The 18,559-nt window shown below is 46.4% G+C and overlaps 1 protein-coding gene across 1 annotated transcript in view; it reads right to left on the bottom strand.

The window, feature by feature from the left end:
• GRK4 (G protein-coupled receptor kinase 4) overlaps positions 1-18,559 on the bottom strand; it is a 72,161-nt gene that overhangs the window by 11,425 nt on the left and 42,177 nt on the right. Inside the window, 2 exon segments of the mRNA XM_082611064.1 lie at positions 6,884-6,921; positions 16,393-16,583. Coding sequence (XP_082467190.1) covers positions 6,884-6,921; positions 16,393-16,583 — 229 coding nt within the window.

The raw sequence follows: 18,559 nt of genomic DNA, 5'->3' as shown, positions 1-18,559 counted from the left end.
ATTGGATTAGAGCCCCCTGCAAAGACCTAATTTAACCTAAATTATATCTTAAAAGATCTTATCTCCAAATACAGTCACATTCTGAAGGACTGGGGGTTAGGGCTTCACCACATGAATTTTGGAAGGACACAATTCAACCCATAACACCTGGTTTCACAAATAAATGACAAAAAGAAGCAGGGAGGAGGAACCTATGAAATTACAAAAGACCCAACAAGATATCAACCAAATCTAATGTAGACTTCACTGGACATTAAATACACAACTATAAAAACACTTATGAAATAATTAAGGAAGATAAAGCCAATGGGATATTAGGTGATATTAAGGAATCATTAAATATTTTTGGATTTAATAATAGTATTGTAGGGACTTCCCTGGTGGTGCAGTGGTTAAGAATCTGCCTGCCATTGCAGGGGACACGGGTTTGAGCCCTGGTCCAGGAAGATCTGGCATGCTGTGAAGCAACTAAGCCCGTGCGCCGCAACTACTGAGCCTGCACTGTAGAGCTTGTGAGCCACAACTACTGAGCCCGCATGCCACAACTACTGAAGCTGGCGTACCTAGAGTCCATGCTCCACAACAAGAGAAGCCACTGCAATGAGAAGCCCGCACACTGCAACAAAGAGTAGCCCCTGCTCACCGCAACTAGAGGAAGCCTGAGTGCAGCAACGAAGACCCAATGCAGCCATAAATAAATAAATAAATTTATTTTAAAAAATAGTATTGTATTTATATTAAAAACAGTATCTGTATCTTTGATAAATATTTTTATAGATAGAAGAATATGATGCATAGGATTCCCTTTAAAACCACTGTCAATAATAAAATGCTCCTGGTTTTTGCAAAAACTCACTATTTATCCCAGTCTTTAGGGATATATCTATTTCATAAAAATAGGAAGGCCTCTATAGAAAATATAAGCATCACAAAGTTTTCTCTGTTATCTCAACCACCAGATTAATTTCATAAACCAAATCCCCCTTAATTTATAAGTTTGCAAAAAAGACTGCTTCCATATTTAGGATGGACAAATGGTAAATGGACCTCACAACATAGAATAGATGATAAACAGCTTTTTTAAAAAATCTAAATTCAATCCAAATGTCAAGTTCTACTTTACAGACGAAAACAGAAAACCTAACAAGCTGTCTGTAAGGGAAGTGAAGAGGTACTTACAGACAATCCTGTTACTCTTATGTTCTATGACTTACTGGTGCAAATTAGTTCTTCGGAATTTTTTTTTTTTTCTTGTGGTACACGGGCCTCTCACTGTTGTGGCCTCTCCCTTTGCCGAGCACAGGCTCCGAACGCGCAGGCCCAGCGGCCATGGCTCACGGGCCCAGCCGCTCCGAGGCACATGGGATCTTCCCGGACCGGGGCACGAACCCGTGTCCCCTGCATCGGCAGGCGGACTCTCAACCATTGCGCCACCAGGGAAGCCCAGTTCTTCGGAATTTTAATTCTAAGATAGTAAACATCCTAAAATCAATTGCATTTTTCAAGTCAGAGAAACTAAAGTACAGCTAGGATTACATTTTTAAAAATTAAAAGAGTAGGAAAACACCAAGAAATGATTAAAAGTCTCCTGAAATCAAGAAAAGCAAAACAAAGCTTTGTCATTCCTTTCTATGCTTAACTGGAACGGGACCAGGTCCCTCGTGTATAAAGAACAAGTAACACAGTAATTGCCACAGACATGATTCTGAGCGCCTGCCTCAGGGCAGGATGGAGAAGGCCACGGCAGGCCTGCGCTGCTACTGGCCACAACTAGGAGCCACGTGACCAGCCTGGATGGACCAAAACATCTGAGCAGGAGATCCACACAAAGGCGCCCTGCTGGGGCAGCAGGTGTTTCCCTCAGAAGCATTTGCAAAGCCTGGTCGAGCCAGAGGCTGCCGACTGGGGATGGGGGACACACAGAGGCTCTCCAGCTGCTCCCACCTGGACACCTACCGAGGCTGGGAGCAGCTGGATGCTGAGAATCGAGACTTCTGAACCCCTGGAGACTGTTGTAGGGACAGAGACACCAGCTCAGATTCTGACGCTCGGGCGGAGTGCGCCAGAGAGACCGTGCTGGAGGTGAGGGGCCTCCTCAGAATCCAGCAGTCCAGGGAAGAGGAGCATGCTGTGCCCAAGCTGGATTTATTTCAGGAATGAACGATTAGTTTAACACTGGAAAATTAACTGGTGGATTAACTATATTAAAAGGAAAAAAGTACAACATACAGTCATTTTGGTAGAAAAAGCACTGACAAAATTCAGCCACCATTCTTTTTTTTTTTTAAAAGGAAAATTCTTAAATCTGAAAGAGAATTTCTATGAAAATACTATAGCGGATTTCACACTTCATGGTGATACACTGAAAGGCTACCCCTGAGATCAGAAATAAGGAAAGAATTCCCGCTATTACAACTTCTATCCAACATTGTATTGAAGGTCCCCTCCGGTGTCACGAGGCAAGAAACAGAAACAAAAGGCTGAAGAATTGGAAAGGCAGACATAAAGTGGCCAAGTGCAGATGGCATGATGGTGTCTGAAGAAAATCCTAAGAGTCTACAAACTTTTAGAATTCAGTGGATTTAACATGGTCACTGGATATAAAGTCAATTGCAATTGTAGCCAAAAGCACAAACCATGGAAGAAAAAATTGTTAAGATGGACCTCATTAAACTTAAAAACATTTATATTTGTTAAAGGAAAGGACTGGTATCAAAAATAAACACAGAACTCTTAAAACTCAACAATAAGAAAACAAACAACCCAATTAAAAATGAACAGAAGACCTGAACAGATACATCACCAAACAAGATAAACATCTGGCAAGTAAGCATATGAAAAGAGGCTCCACATCATGTCATCAGGGAAACGCAAATTAAACAAGATCCCACTCCACACCTGTCAGAACAGCCAGAATCCACAACACGGACAGCGCCACGTACTGGCGAACCCTCATCACTACTGGTGGGAACGCCGAATGGTGCAGCCACATTGGAAGACAGTTGGTGGTTTCTCACAAAACTAAACATACTCTTATCATATGATTCAGCAATCCCACTCCTTGGTATTTACTCAAAAGAGCTGAAAACTTATGTCCACATAAACTTTACACAAATATTTATAGCAGCTGTACTCACAGTTACTGAAACTTGGAAACCACCAAGATATCCTTTAGTAGGTGACATAAACCGTGGTCCATACAGACAGAGAAATATTACTCGGAGTTAAAAAGAAATGAGCTAATGAGGCGTGAAAAGACGTGGAGGAACCTTAAATGCATGTTATTAAGTGACAGAAGCCAATCTGAAAAGGCTACAGACTGTGTGATTCCAAATCTACGACATCTGGAAAAGGCACACCTATGGAGACAGTGACAATATCAGTGGTTGCCAGGGGTTTGGGGTGGGGGAGGGATGAACAGGTGGAGCACAGAGAATTTTTAGGGCAGTGAAACTACTCCATAGGATACAATAATGAACATATATCATTTCACATTTGTCAAGACCCACAGAATGTGTAAAACACAGAATGAACCCTCATATGTGCTATGGACTTTAGTTAATAATACTGTACCAATATCGGTTCATCAGTTGTAACAATGTATCACACACTAATGTAAAATGTAAATCCTAGGGGAAACTATTTTGAAATACCAGCAACAGGTAAATAGAAAATGAAGTTTTAAGAGCAATACCATTAAAAAACATCAAATAACAAAAATGTGTAAGAACTTTACAATGAAACTACAAAGTGATATTGAGAGAACTTAAGAGACCCAAATGCGTAGAACTGTATGTTATGTTCATAAATTCAAAGATTCAATATTAATTAGTTCTCTGAAAATTATTCTATAATTCAATACAATTTCAATCAAAATCCCAATACGTTGTTGCTTTTCCCTCTAGAAATTGACCAATTATAAAAATTCATCTGGAAATGAAGGAGTCTAAGAATAGCTAAGGCAATCTTGGAGAACAATAATGATGCTGGAGGACTTTAACAGAAATCAAGACTCACTAGAAAGCTTCAGTCGTTAAGGGCTATGGTGTTGGTTCAAGGATGAATAAAATGACCAAGGAAACTATAGAGTCCAGAGAAAGATCCACACATATAGAGACACTAGATTTATGTAAAATGTGACACTCCAAAGAAAAGGGGAATAGATGATCTTTGCAATGAATGGTGTTAGTCAACTGGTTATATACTTGAAAAAAATGTGTCAACCTTTACTTCATATCATGCAAAAAAATCAGTTCCAGAGGGACTACAGAAGTAAATGGGAAAGATAAAACAGTAATATTTTTATTTGTTTATTTATTTTTAATTTATTTATTTTATTTATTTTTGGCTGTGTTGGGTCTTCGTTGCTGCACGCAGGTTTTCTCTAGTCATGGAGAGCAGGGGCTACTCTTCATTGCGGCATTGCGGTGGCTTCTCTTGCTGCGGAGCACGGGCTCTAGGCGTGCGGGCTTCAGTAGTTGTGGCACGCAGGCTCAGCAGTTGTGGCTCATGGGCTCTAGAACACAGGCTCAGTCGTCATGGTGCATGGGCTTAGCTACTCCATGGCATGTAGAGTCTTCCCCGACCAGGGCTCAAACACGGGTCCCCTGCATTGGCAGGCGGATTCTCAACCACTGCGCCACCAGGGAAGCCCAACAGTAATGTTTTTAGAATAAAACATAGAACATTTTGAGGTTCAGGCCAAGATTTCTTAAACATAACACAAAAGCACTAAACACATTGAGTCCAGGGCAGCTGCGGACCGTGAGTCCTGAGAGAAGAGAACCAGCAGGCTGGGCCCTACAACCTTCTTGGCACCCTAGCCGGGAGCAACCCTTAGGTCTCAGCACAGTACGGGGGACCCAAGCAGAGCGGACGGCCTTGCTAAGCTGAGAAGATGGAAGTTAGAACCTGGGAGAGAAAGGTCAGCTCAAGTTTGTGGGAAAACGTTCTGGAGAGGAGGGAGCCATGCAGAGAAAGATCTGCAAATATATGCACGGAGTTCCCTCGAGCCCACTTAAAAAAAAAAGATTTTTAATAAGTGATATGTTCACATGGTACTACAATGAACACTACTACAAAGTAATAGTGAGAGAAACTGAAGGAGCCCCAAATATATAGAACTGTAGACTACGTTCCTAAATTGGATGATCCAATATTAAGATGTCAATTCTGCACAAGTTTGCTATAGATTCAACACAGTTTCAATCAAAATACCAGCATGTTGTGGGTGTTTTGGGTTTTTTTGTTTTTTGTTTTTTTGCAGAAATTGAATTGTATACTAAAAACATATATAAAGGTGTCAGTATGACTGGAAAGTCTGCTCCCCCTATGCTATTTTAACTCTTAATAGTTTATTTTTATTTTTTATAAATTTATTTATTTTTTATGTATTTATTTTTGGCTGCGTTGGGTATTCGTTGCTGCGCGTGGTCTTTCTCTAGCTGTGGTGAGCGGGGGCTACTCTTTGTTGAGGTGCGCGGGCTTCTCATTGTGGTGGCTTCTCTTGTTACGGAGCACGGGCTCTAGGCACACGGGCTTTAGTAGTTGTGGCACGCGGGCTCAGTAGTTGTGGCTCACGGGCTCTAGAGCGGAGGCTCAGTAGTTGTGGCGCACGGGCTTAGTTGCTCCGCGGCATGTGGGATCTTCCTGGACCAGGGCTTGAACCCGTGTCCCCTGCATGGGCAGGCGGATTCCTAAGCACTGTGCCACCAGGGACATCCCTCTTCATAGTTTCTAATGACTCTTTTTTGTGTGTCTTTATATATACACAAGCAAATACAAATATCCCAGATCATTTTCCCCTTTTTACATGAGAGGAAGCACACTGCACGCTGCTCTCACCTCACTCTTTCCCATTTAACAACATATCGTGGAGACGCTCCTCATCCCCACATGGGGCATGAATCCCTGCTCTGGTTCACAGCACAGCACGAGGAATGAACCACGGGCTCCAAGCCCAAAGCTGTGAACACGCCCTTGGGCAACACTCTTCCAAATCTCAGCATCATCTCGCACGAAGTGAGACTCCACTCCCTCCGCACAGGTGGCTGCTCTGTGCACACGTGTCAGGCAGCACGCGGGAAGCACGTGGCAGAAGAAGCAGAGGAGTCTTTGCACTGAACACGCCCCACGCCGCCTTCAGGATTCTTTGCCCTCAATACCGCCACCCCTCTCCTCCTCTGCAGGAGCCACGCCAGCCTGGGTTCATGCTCCACTGGATCGTGAGGGTCCTGAGACAAGCACAACAATCCCCTGAAGAAATCTACCTCCCGACGCCACCCCGGGCTGCTGGTCAACACCTGGCCGCAGTGCACCTGCCAGCGGGCCGTCCATCCTCAGGCTGCCCCCGAGGGCCGCTCCCTGTCCACCATCACAGGGCCCCCAGCCCCACGCCTGCCCCGACCCATGCTCTGCGGGGAAGGCGGCCCCCGAGAGTAGCCAGGGTTTAGGAGGGCATGGACACACCACTGAGAATAGAGCAAGAGGTGGGCGAACAGCAAGAAATAAGAGAGGGGAAAATGTTCTTCCTTTGAGTTTAACTGAAAATTAGAACCATCTCTACTTCTTGCCTAGATACAGGGGAATAATGATGACATCTTCATTCTATTTTTTTTTTTTTTGGCCACACCGCACGGCTTGTGGGATCTTAGTTCCCCAACCAGAAATCGAACCCAAGCCCCCTGCGGTGGAAGCGTGGAGTCCTAACCACTGGACCGCCAGGGACGTCCCTCCATTCTGTCGTTAAAAGAGCGCACACCGCAGGGCGTCTCCTATTGCTGCTCCCCCTCTGCACTAGCTGGCTAATTGCACACTAACTTTCTGTCCCCGAGTCCCTGTTAACAAAGCCTGTGCTGCTGACGGGAAAGGCTCACTCACTCACCATGATCATCAAGGAGAACGTTCTCAGGCTTTAAGTCTCTGCAAGGGAAGAAACAACAACAGAAAGTCAGTTGTTCGGAATTTGACGCTGGGATCCGTTGGCACCAGCGGAAAGGCCCACAGACACCTCTGTGCTCTGAGCCACGGCAAGAAAGGCAGGTAACAGAACCCCCTCTGTGGGTCCAGTGATGAGCCCTTGGTGTCGTCATAAGGCTCCGGCGGCCACATGAAGGAGGAGGATCCTACAGGCAACGTGCACAAAGCGCACTGTTCTGCAGACTTAACGGAGGACGTTCCGGCCGTGAAACGCGCAGCCCAGTGGTGAGGGGTCAGCCCCTAAGGAAAGCGGCTCCATTTCCCACATCATTAATATACTGTTTAAAATGTCAACAACTGAAAATTCCCCACACTAGAAGAATTCCGTCTGGTGGGTGTCAGACAGGCATGGATTCAGATCCTGGCTCTGCCACTTATCAGCTCTGTGGCCTCAACCTCTCCAAGCCTGTGTCCTCACCTGCAAGACACAGTGCTCAGCACCCGCCCACTTCCCCGGGCTGTGCAGGGTTTGGGCAAGACCAGGCCTCGTGGCAGCAAGCACATAACCAACAGTAGTGACTGTTGATCACAGTTCATGCGAAGGCAGAGCAATGCCACAAACTTCAAATAAGTGTGTCTCACCGAAGACTAAAATATCTTAAGTGTGATATCTCAAACTACTTGTCTTTTCCCCTAGAGAGAAAAAAATTAGTTTTCAAAGATTTATATTTAAATCTGATTTCAAGTGTGGCTCTGTCACAAGAATCCATCTTCCTGAGCATCACCCCTCCATCTGTGGCTGCGTCACTGGAACCTACAGAGGGGACAGAGCCAGCAGAAGAGAGTGGCAGCTCAGAGGAGGCTGGTCTCAAGGGGGCGCTCCCAGCCCACCCGCCCAGGGGCTGCAGTTACTATAACACCTCCCGGGGTCAGAAACCACAGCCCAGAAGAGACACGAGAAGTTATCCTGCCCAGAAGCTCAGAGAATCAAGAATGTGGGCACGGGTCACTGCATAGAAACATTCTCTGGAAAGATGCCCCTGCCACCGTCACTGGTCTCCCTGGGGAGCAGAGGGGCGGGAACGGGTGCCTTCTGCTTGCACTGCCCAGCCATGTGCACACTCTTGTTTTTTCTTTCATTCTTTTCTGTATTTAAAAATTCCTGGGCTTCTCTGGTGGCGCAGCGGTTGAGAGTCTGCTTGCCAATGCAGGGGACACGGGTTCGAGCCCTGGTCTGGGAAGATCCCACATGCCGCGGAGCAACTAGGTCCATGAGCCACAACTGCTGAGCCTGCGCATCTGGAGCCTGTGCTCCGCAACAAGAGAGGCCGCGACAGCGAAAGGCCCACGCACCACGATGAAGAGTGGCCCCCGCTCGCCGCAACGAGAGAAAGCCCTCACACAGAAACAAAGACCCAACACAGCCAAAAATAAATAAATAGATAAATAAATATGTTTTTAAAAATCCAAGTAAATGCAGTTGAAAGCAAAGTAAGCCTCCTTGTATAGAACATTCACAGCCACACTCCACATCAACAGGACAGCTGCCCACCCACCTTACTTCAAACGTCTCTCGAGACCTCCTAAAGCCCCGATGCTCTGAGCGAGGGCCAGCACCACTCGGGAGGTGGCTGGAAGCAAATCGAGGGCCCGCCCGAGACCTACTGACTGCCTGCAGAGCCACATCCTCTCCTGGTCCCAGGGCTGGCTCGCTGAAACGTGAGAAGCCCGACCTGAACAACTCCCCGCCCAGTGCCCCTCTCAGCTGTCAGGTAAGCGCCAGTCACCTGCTCTGAAAGGAGGTGTGCTGTATGTACTGCACAGAATAATCGCGGTGGTAGGAGTAATGGTGTCAGCTAACTCCTCCTGGATGCTCTCTGGACGCCAAGATATGTGCTTAAGCATTTGACACGCACCGACTCCCGCGACTGTCCCAGCATCTCTGGAGTACGTTCAGACACTCTTGGGCTGTAGCTAAGGCAGCGGGTCACCAGGATGCCAGACGGCAAGCTGGGACCAATCCCAAAGCCGCCGTGCTCCCACCCTGCCCCACGCCGCACACTGGGTATCTGTCCTTTCCTGAACCTTCCCTCAAAATCCACTTCCGCAGGCTTTTCATCAGCCTCACAGTTCTGTTCACACCTCTCTGAGTTTGGGCCCAGGGCGCTCAGCGGGAGGATGCCTCACCACGCTGAGGTGACTCACCCCCGGGGCTTGGTTTCCTCAGCCATCGAGTGAAAGGGTTTTACCAGATGAACTTTTCAGCTTCTTTTGTATTGAAAAGTGATGCTCTCATCATAACCTTAAGCCAGGAAGACAAACAAAGTTCAGCACATACGGGAGGGTCTGACCAAAGCTGAGGATGAAAGGAAATAAGGTTGTCTTCTGACTTTTTTATACCATCCCCCAACCCTGTGCTGTCCTGCTGCCTGGTGTGTAACTGGTGTGCTCTCAGGCCGTTGAAAAGTCACCTTTACCTGCATGTCCCAGTTCCCTGGAAACTCGGGTTGCTGGCTTCGTGCCCTTCCTCTTCTTGTTAAAAAAGTACTTTCCCATCTGGATCCCATTTCCCGACCTGCTACTGGGTCATGAGTTATCAGGAAATGGCAAAGTTGAAGACGATTTCTGGAGACTGAGGCTGGAGCCGCAGCCTGGTCCACGGCTCACAGGCGGGCCTGCCCTCCCTGGCACCCTCTGTCTCCCACGATGGCCTCAGTCACCCAGCCCCTCCCTGGAGGGAGACGTGAGCAGATGTGGGGAGGACCTGCTGGCAATAAGGTGGAGAGAACAGCACGGCCACAGGGAAGGTGTCTAGAGCTCTGGCCTAACTAGCACTTTAGTGCGGCCTAAATAGTTCAACCACAATGTTGAAAAATTGGCTCTGCTCCAATCCAAAGGCATCTGGAGCAATGTTCCTGGTGGGAGTGTGATGAGAAAACAGCCATCTTGAGTTGGTGCCCAGGCACGTCACAGGATGACAACCTGCTCACACCTGAGTCTGGATAAGACAGAGATGGCCCACTTGCCTCAGGGCAAGATTCTGAGGTCCTGGTCAGTCAGTGGCCCTGTCCAGAAGGCCGACTGACCTAAGAGAGCCACCAGGAAACAGGCTTCTTAGCTACTATTGCTTTTAGAGAGCCAATCACCAAGAGGCAGAAATGTCCAATCTGGAAGAATGTGGGTCATATACAGATTAACAGTCCCTATAAACATTAAAATCTGCCATTCTTACTATAAACATCCATGTTTCAAAAAGGGTAGAAAACAAGAGAGATCATCCTTTGAAGCACTTATCATAAATGGTAATTACACCTCCACTTATGTGTTCACCCACACACAGCCCTTCAGCTTATAAGCTTCCTGAGGACAAGGACCTCAAAATCTGATGTGTCCCCAGGACATGCTTCAAGCACACAGCTCAGGAGCATATAAACCTGGGACTCAATACATATTTCTGGAATGAATAAATGAACCTTTCAGCTACTGATAAATCTAATGTGACAGCAATAATCTGTAGTGTCTAAAGGCCTGCATGCCCCAATTCAGAGCTGAAAAAAATTACAGGTCTGAACTGTTCCCCTCTCCCCCATTGTTCGCCTGCACACGAGCTGCCTTCTCCTTAGAGTGGGGAAGATTCACCTGCTTTCCAATCCCCAATTCATCCAATGCACAGCTAGACGTCCCCTTCCCTTAGTGTCATTTCTAATGGCATTTTCTCTTGATCATTTCCAACTACAGCATTCCAGACGAGTGGAAGTGTCATGATTCAAATCTTGTTTAATACAGGATGAGTCAGAGTCAAGTCGCTTCAGAAATGTAACAATCCAACGAAGAAGAGGTTCCACTTGCCCCTCCTGCTACGGAAAAGAGGGCAGAACACAGGACCTCACCGGGTAGCCATCACTCACCAGGAAGGTTCATGGATGTGATGCCTTCCTCACAAGACTGCTGGGAAGATGGGATGACGGTGCACGTCAAAGTGCGCTGAAACTGTTACGTGTTCTACTAGTGAATGTAATTGGTATCGATTTTGACCAAAGCCAGCAGCATATTTGGCTAGTCATATCAGGGGGGTGGTTTTCTCTAAGCACAGTGATACACGGAAACAAAGCCAGAGTTCAATGTGTTTGCCATGATGAGCTCTGACGCTGCAGGAATCACCCTGCCTGAGTCACCCCTCCTGCTGGCGGACACGGACGCTGCTGCGTCACCGCGTGTGAGCACCCAGCCCCAGGTGCGTCTCCAGGGACCCTAGGCTGAACACACCTCCTCCCAAAGCAACGGCTGCGTCCTTCCTCCTCTAAGAAAGCAGGAGGTGGAGCTTCGGTTTTAAATAATTACAAATCTTAACAAACCCTGAACTCTTCCCAGAAGCCAACCTAATCGCTCTGAGTCACACGTACCCACCTGGCCACGTAATGTCGCTCTCAGAACACAAAGAGGCCATTTCTGATCCTTCAGAAAGCCACCTGTCAGCTCAGTCCCAACTCCCGTGAGCAGCGCAAAGTATCCAAATGCACCCAGAACTCCTGAAAGATGCTGTGGTGGTCAGGTCCAGTGCCAGAAAAACACCTGGTCTGAATGCTAGAGAGACCATCGCACTAGAGTCACTTTTAGGACAAGGAGATTATCTTCCAAAATTTCATTAAACCATAAATGATTCTCCTGGATTCCACAACTACTTCCAGTTTGTGGATGTAGTATGAGCCCTGCAGACTGGTTTTTCTCTTTTTGGAAAGCAAGTGCCCGACTTGAGCTTTGATTGCCAAGGCATCCACTTGAAAGAGGGCTATCTCTAATAAACACACTGCCAGCCACTGGCTAGAGACAAACACACTGCCAGCCACTGCCCACACCCCCAATGAGACGTCTTTTTTTTTTTTGTTAGAGAGACCTTGGTTGAGTTCCATAAATGACTATTTGGGTGCCTTGCCTTTTCTCTTCCTGTGCTTTAAATTCTCGCTCTCACGTTTTACATTCACCAGTAAACGGTGAGCCCTGGAAACCCTAGGCCCCGACTCTAGACCCCAGTAAAAGCAGACTCCCAAGCCTGCGCTCTTGCTTCTTCCCCTGCCCCACCTGGCTGTAATTTCCAGGCCCTGTGAGTAATAAACCTCGTCTCTTTCAGCATCTCCTGACGGTTGCTGCTGAGGGTGTCCTGCAATCGTAGTAAGAACCACAGGGCGGGTCCAGCCACAACGCTGGTCACCAATGGGCTGAGACTGGCACAGAACAGTGGGTTTATCAGAAAAAGAGCGACCCTAAAGCTGTCACTGCAGAGAAACATCTTGATAAGGTTCTGGATCAGAAATTTTATTCTCCACCAAGACAATGCAAAATAATTGATTTAATGGTTGAGATAAGTAACAAAATTTAACTCCCAATCTGAGAACTGAACTTGTAAGCTAAAGAATCTATGCAAAGAGAAAACACAAAACAACACCAAACCTAAGTAAGTGAGTAGTGACCGAAAGCCTTCTCATCTACTGAACATCCCCGAGAAACGCAGCCTCCACGTGCCTCACTATAAAAGAACGACAGTCTTCGGCTTGACCCTGTGGTATACAAGCTCTGTGAACTATAGCTCAGATTCTGCCTCTGAGAGTGACATAGGATACCTGATGAGAGAGCTGGCCTCTGGGACACCAATCTCAAATTGCTTTCTTTATATTCACTGTCTATAAATACAAACAGCATTTACCAGGCAGATTTTTAACTATCGATTGTTCCAGTCTGTTTCAGAAGACTCATGAGGGTGCACTGACGCAAGTTTTTGTACATCTATCCAAAACTTCCCTCTCATGAAGTACCAACAGAAGCAGCAGGATTCTAGCGGGGAGGAAAAATAAACATACACGGGCTCTACTGTCTTTATTCACAGACGACATGATTCTGTACGTAGAAAACCCTAAGGAATTCACAGTAAACTCCTAAAGCTAATGAGAGTTCAGCAAGGACACAAGATCATTACCCAGAAATCGATGTGATTTCTACATACTAGCAATAAACAATCCAAAATGAAATTAAGAAAACAATTGCATTTGAAACACTAACAAAAAGAATCAAACACTTAAGAATAAATTTAACAAAAAAAGGACAAGACTTATACACTGAAAACTACAAAACATTGCTGAGAGAAATTAAAGAACATCTAAATAAATGGAAAGACATTCTGTGTTCACAGATCAGAAGATTCAATATGGTTAAGATATCCATTATCCCCAAATTGATCTATAGATTCAATGCAATCCTTAGCAGGTAAAATATACATACATATATATGTATATTTATATACATATATTTCTTGTTTTTTACAGAAACTGACAAGCTGATCCTAACATTTATATGGAAATGCAAAGGACCCAGAATAGCCAAAATATCTTGAAAAAGAAGAACAAACTCAGAGACTTCATACCTCCCAATTTCACAACTGACTACCAAGGCGCAGTAATCAAGACAGTGTAGTACAGGCGAGAGCACAGACACAGACCAGCAGAACAGAACTGATGGAGTCCTGAGTTCTCCCACCCTCTAGCCCCTGGCAACCACTTTTCCACTCTATTTCTGTGAGTCTGACTTTTTTTTTTTTTAGCTATGTACCCAGGAGTGGGATTTCTGGATCATATGGGTGTTCTATTTTTAATTTTTTAAGGAACCTCCATACTGTTTTCCATAGTGGCAAAACTGAAAACATTCTCAGAAGCCAACTCTTTAAAATTTTCATAGTCTTTTTGCCATATCTACCTGTATACATATTGCACTTTGTTATGAAGAATAATTCTTATAATTTAAAAGAAATCACACTATCAAAATGACAGAGGTAATTCCCTGGCGGTCCAGTGCTTAGAACTCCATGGTTTCACTGCCAAGGGCTGGGGTTCAGTCCCTGGTCGAGGAACTAAGATCCCACAAGCCACGCGGCACAGCCAAACAAACAAACAAACAAGCACCAAAAACAACAGAAAGCAAAGCACACCATCCCCAGAAAGGCTGCCCAGCAGCCCGGCCTGGGCTGTACTGAGCCTTGGGCTCCTTTCGTGGCTAGTTGTTTCGGGCACTTTATCTGAATGAACAGCAGAGAAGTATAGAGAAAAGAAATGAAACACTCCAGGAAAACTACATCTGGAATAAAAGGCCCTCAAGGATGCTATGGTTTTTAACTAACTTCTTAAGGTTTTATCCAAATAAATAAATGCAAAAAGGCACAGCCTAGGGCCTGGTAGGCAACAGAAAAGCAACACACGCTTGCTCCTTCCTTCCCACTCTCTTTACAAATGCTCTGCTCACTTTCTCCAAGATGCAAACACAACTCACGTCTCAGCTCACGTCTCCCCTGGAAGAACCACACTCTTTCCCCTGCCCAGATCTTCTTAGCCATCCTTCCAAGCTGCAATCTAAGTTCCAGCTCCTCCAGGAAGCCTTCCCTGATCAGGCCTTGGCCTAATTTGAAGCATTAATCCATTACATTTAATTGCTCATGAAACGCAGGCCCCTCTTTGGGAGACTCCTTAACTGCACTGCATCATCTGCCTCGATGCCTCCATGGAGGCTGGAGGCTGCACTTGAAGGCCACGCCCTCCCCACGCTACCGGGACTCTCAAGGCAGCTCCGTGGGCAGGAGGGCAAGGTGGCCCGAGGCTCTCAATTCTGACTGGTAACAAGCTCTTCCCTAAGGATGCTTAAAGCCCAGCCTGAGTGCCCCCTCTTTTCAGACCTTTAAACTGCTGAAATAGTAGAGCATTTTTATTTGTACTGTCTCTGTGCAAAAAGCAAGACCATCTCTCTAGGACCTGGTCTGATAAAATCTGTCAAGTGGCAATCTCTGAAAATAGGTAAGAGTACATAAGAACCCCTCTCCTTTGAAGCATGAAAGCCATGCTTTCACAGGTCCTTGTTTAAAGGGGGCGGGGACGTACCATTAGAGCCTGAAAGCCATGGGTCATTCACTCGACACTTGGTGGCACCTCCTGATGGCAGGTGTTGTGGACACAGTAGGGACGAGACAGACCTGCTCAGCTGGAGGGCAAGTGGGAGCCCACGGTAAAAGGATGGGGGAAATGAAAATCTTCCAACGAATCCAGGAAGGCATCTTAACACCAGAAGCAAGCAAAGGCGGCTCAACTGTACTTAACTGTAACAAACTAATTTCCTCTAGCGGTGAAACCGGAATCAAAGCTCCTCTAGGCTTGGGCCACGCTTCAGAGCCACTCCCTGTAAGGACGATGGCCAGGCCGTCTCCATTCAGACGCCCCCCTCTCCCTCTAGGGCAACCGTTCCCAGGGAAGCAGGCCACCCCTTGCTCTACAACTCACGGTGGGTGGGGCCATGTCAGTCCCTCGGCCCAGCCTGGTGGCTGATCCTCAAGAGATACTTAACTTGGCTCTGGGCTACGAAAGACAAGGAAAAGTCAGAAGTTCATCAGAACTGGGATGGATAAGATGAACGTCTCCTAAGAAGCTAGCCAGCCAGAGGGACCCTGCCTCCAGGATGGGCGACATGGAGTGCTGTGAGGATGTGGTCAGAGGAGGCGGCTTCTGGAAAGAGGACATCCGTGTGCTAGCTCTGCATGGTGGGCAAGAGTTGCTCGGGGTGAAGCAGGAGGGGCCGCAGTGAAAGAAAGGCATCCACATGGGGAGCCGCATGAGCAAAGGGGTGAAGACAGGAGGACGCTGGACAAGTTCCAGGAGAGCAAGTCGACCTGAGGAAGATGTGATCTAAGCCACTGACCCTAAAAAACAGAGAGTAATTTGAGAAATATTCAGGAGTGAGTTGGTGACCGAACCCGGGGAGGATTTGGACTAGACGGGGAGGACTGGGGCAAGGGATGGGCAGACCCCTTGGGAATTTAGGAGAAAGGGCAAGGATAGACATGCCCATCAGGGAACAACGTGCATACAGCCGGTAGGTGGACGCACAGAGATGAATGCAGGGAGCTGCCCAGGGAGTGGCCAAGAAGAGCATCAGAGTCCAGGACTCCAGCATCTAAAGGGTGGTGGAGGGACTGCTTTCCCTAAAACTTGGTCTATTGATCACACGAAACTAATTCCAACTATTGTGCTCAATTTTCTTTACTGAATTCTAAGACGAAAAAGTATTAAAACACGTATTATTATTTTAAGACATCTGTTATTTTGTTGGGACCCAGTCCCTAGTCCTTAGCAGAACTGTCAAAATGTCTAAGAATCTTGGAAATGGGTTCTTCTCATGCTTATGTGAGTAACAAGACCATATTTGACCAACTTAAAACTATTATACTTACTAGAGATAAAAGAGAACTAAAAAGAAAACCAAGGTCCACCACTGATTGGCCATATTTCCAGCAGCGTGGGAGCACAGCCCCAAGGGACCACTGCCAAGCGGCTCACCCACGGCCCTCCCGCCCAGGCCCCTAAGAGCAGCCAGCAAGAGCTTCGAGGTGGCCTAAGGCTCAGGAGGACCAGGCTTCAAGGCCCCCGAAGTCCATGCCATTCTTACCTGTACACAATTCTTTCCCTCTGCAAATCCTCCAAGCCACAGCACAGCTCTGCGGCATAGAAAATAGCTCTCTGCTCATCGAAGCCGGGGTTGCCCAAGTTGTAAATGTGAAAGTTCAAGTCACCTCCGTTCATAAGGGTTAGCACCAAGCACAAGGAATCTTTGGTTTCGTAAGTGTAGCATAAGCTAACCTAAAGACAACAGCATCATAAAAAACAAAACACAAAAACCTGCTCATTCATTGGGGATTTACTCCATTTGCTAACAATAATAAAATAATCCATGTTAGATTTATAATTAGAACACCCAACTACTGCTTGCTTCAGGGAAACGTACACCGTGTATCATCTTGAACCTTCAACTACTGAAGATTTTACAGCTGCTCAGTATTGAAAGCAGAGAAACTTCTATGTCTAATTGAGTCAGTGTCAAACCTTCACAAAGACACCTGGGGTCATGATCCTCAAAGCTATGGTCTACTCACAGAGCACCGACAGTCCATACTTGCGGAATGTCTGCATTTAGCATAAAATTTAAAGACAGCTCCCAGCAGTGCAAGAGGGGTCTTGTGCTGCACACCCTTCCAACGTTTTGTGCTGTCAATCAAGACTGGTGGAGGTATGGTGGTCTCTTATTGTGGTTTTAATTCTTATTCCTCTGTATATGCAAATATGGAGTTTTCATGTCTAATACTTATTATCTACTTGGAACCTCTTTTGTGAAGTGCCTGTTCAAGATTTTAACCACTTTTCTATTGGTCTGTATGCCATTTTACACACACGAGTGCACACACGCACACACCCTTCTGGGATTTTGATTGGGATTGCATTTAATTCATTTAATCTATATGTCAATTCGGGGAGAAGCGACATCTTCACGGCACTGAGTCCTCCAATCCATGAACATGGTACCCCCCCATTCATTTAGGTCTGCTTTAATTTTTTGTAATGGTATTTTACAGTTTCCAGTGTAGAAGTCTTGCACGTTTTGATTTTTCCCTAGATTTTGATGTTTCTTGGTGCTACTGTAAATGGTTTCAATTAAAAATTTTCATTTTCTAATTGTTTCATATCTAATTGGTGTCATATCTAATAACTTGGCCAAATTCTCAATCAGTTTTCTAGAAAGTCTTGGACTGTCTACGCACACAATCATGTTGTGGTGGGGTGGGGGGAACTGGGGAGGAGGAGGAGGAGATGAACTCGACAGAGGTACCGGTCAGGACCTGATGGTGGACCATAAGCAGGAAGGGAAAAATAGAATCAAGGACAAAGGAAAATATTTCTAGGTTCCTTGGGAGAGGCCAAGAATATAGAAACCAGAATGTTTTATTTAAGTAGAATAAACCCAAACTACTATTTTTGTCCCTTTCATAAAGCTAGATCGTTTCAAGGTAGTTACAAAAATATGTTTAAAGCAACTCCAAGATGAGCCCATTTTATTAAAGATTTTCACATAATGCACATAGGACTGACACATCATACACATAAACTCTTTTTTTTTTTTTTTTTTTGCGGTACGCGGGCCTCTCACTGTTGTGGCCTCTCCCGTTGCGGAGCACAGGCTCTGGACGCGCAGGCTCAGCGGCCATGGCTCACGGGCCCAGCCGCTCCGCGGCATGTGGGATCCTCCCGGACCAGGGCACGAACCCGCGTCCCCTGCATCGGCAGGCGGACTCTCAACCACTGCGCCACCAGGGAAGCCCTACACATAAACTCTTGCTATCACATTTAGATGATGGCTGTGAAGGTCTCTGTTTTGGAAGATTTGTGCCCCAGCACAAAGCAGCTGACCTCAGTACTGAGAAATAAATGACACCACGAATCCTTTTATAAATTGTCTTTCACGCTCCCCCTCTGACATGTAATTAGGTGTAGAGAAAGCAGGTTTAGAGACGAAAACCACACTACTTGATGCACGGCCTGGAGCCAGCGTCCCTGGGCTCAGTCCTCACCTGCAACAGTAAGGGTGAGGTCTGAGGCCTCCTACAAATTGGGATGTGCTAGTTGAGGGCGAGCAGTAAACCTGCTGGTGTCAGAAAGGGGACAGAGGTGGAGACACGAGGCCCACCTGAGGAACCAGACGGGCAGAGAAGTGTCTTCAAGCCTGTCGCTCAGCTGGAGGCTGCAACAAAGCGCAAGGTGAGCTCGGCCGCTGCCACAGAGGA

Source organism: Mesoplodon mirus, assembly GCF_964341445.2.
Source record: "Mesoplodon mirus genome assembly, chromosome: 2".
NCBI lineage: Eukaryota > Metazoa > Chordata > Mammalia > Artiodactyla > Ziphiidae > Mesoplodon > Mesoplodon mirus.
The sequence above is the reverse complement of the archived record's forward strand: the minus strand, read 5'-3'. Positions and strand labels throughout refer to the sequence as shown.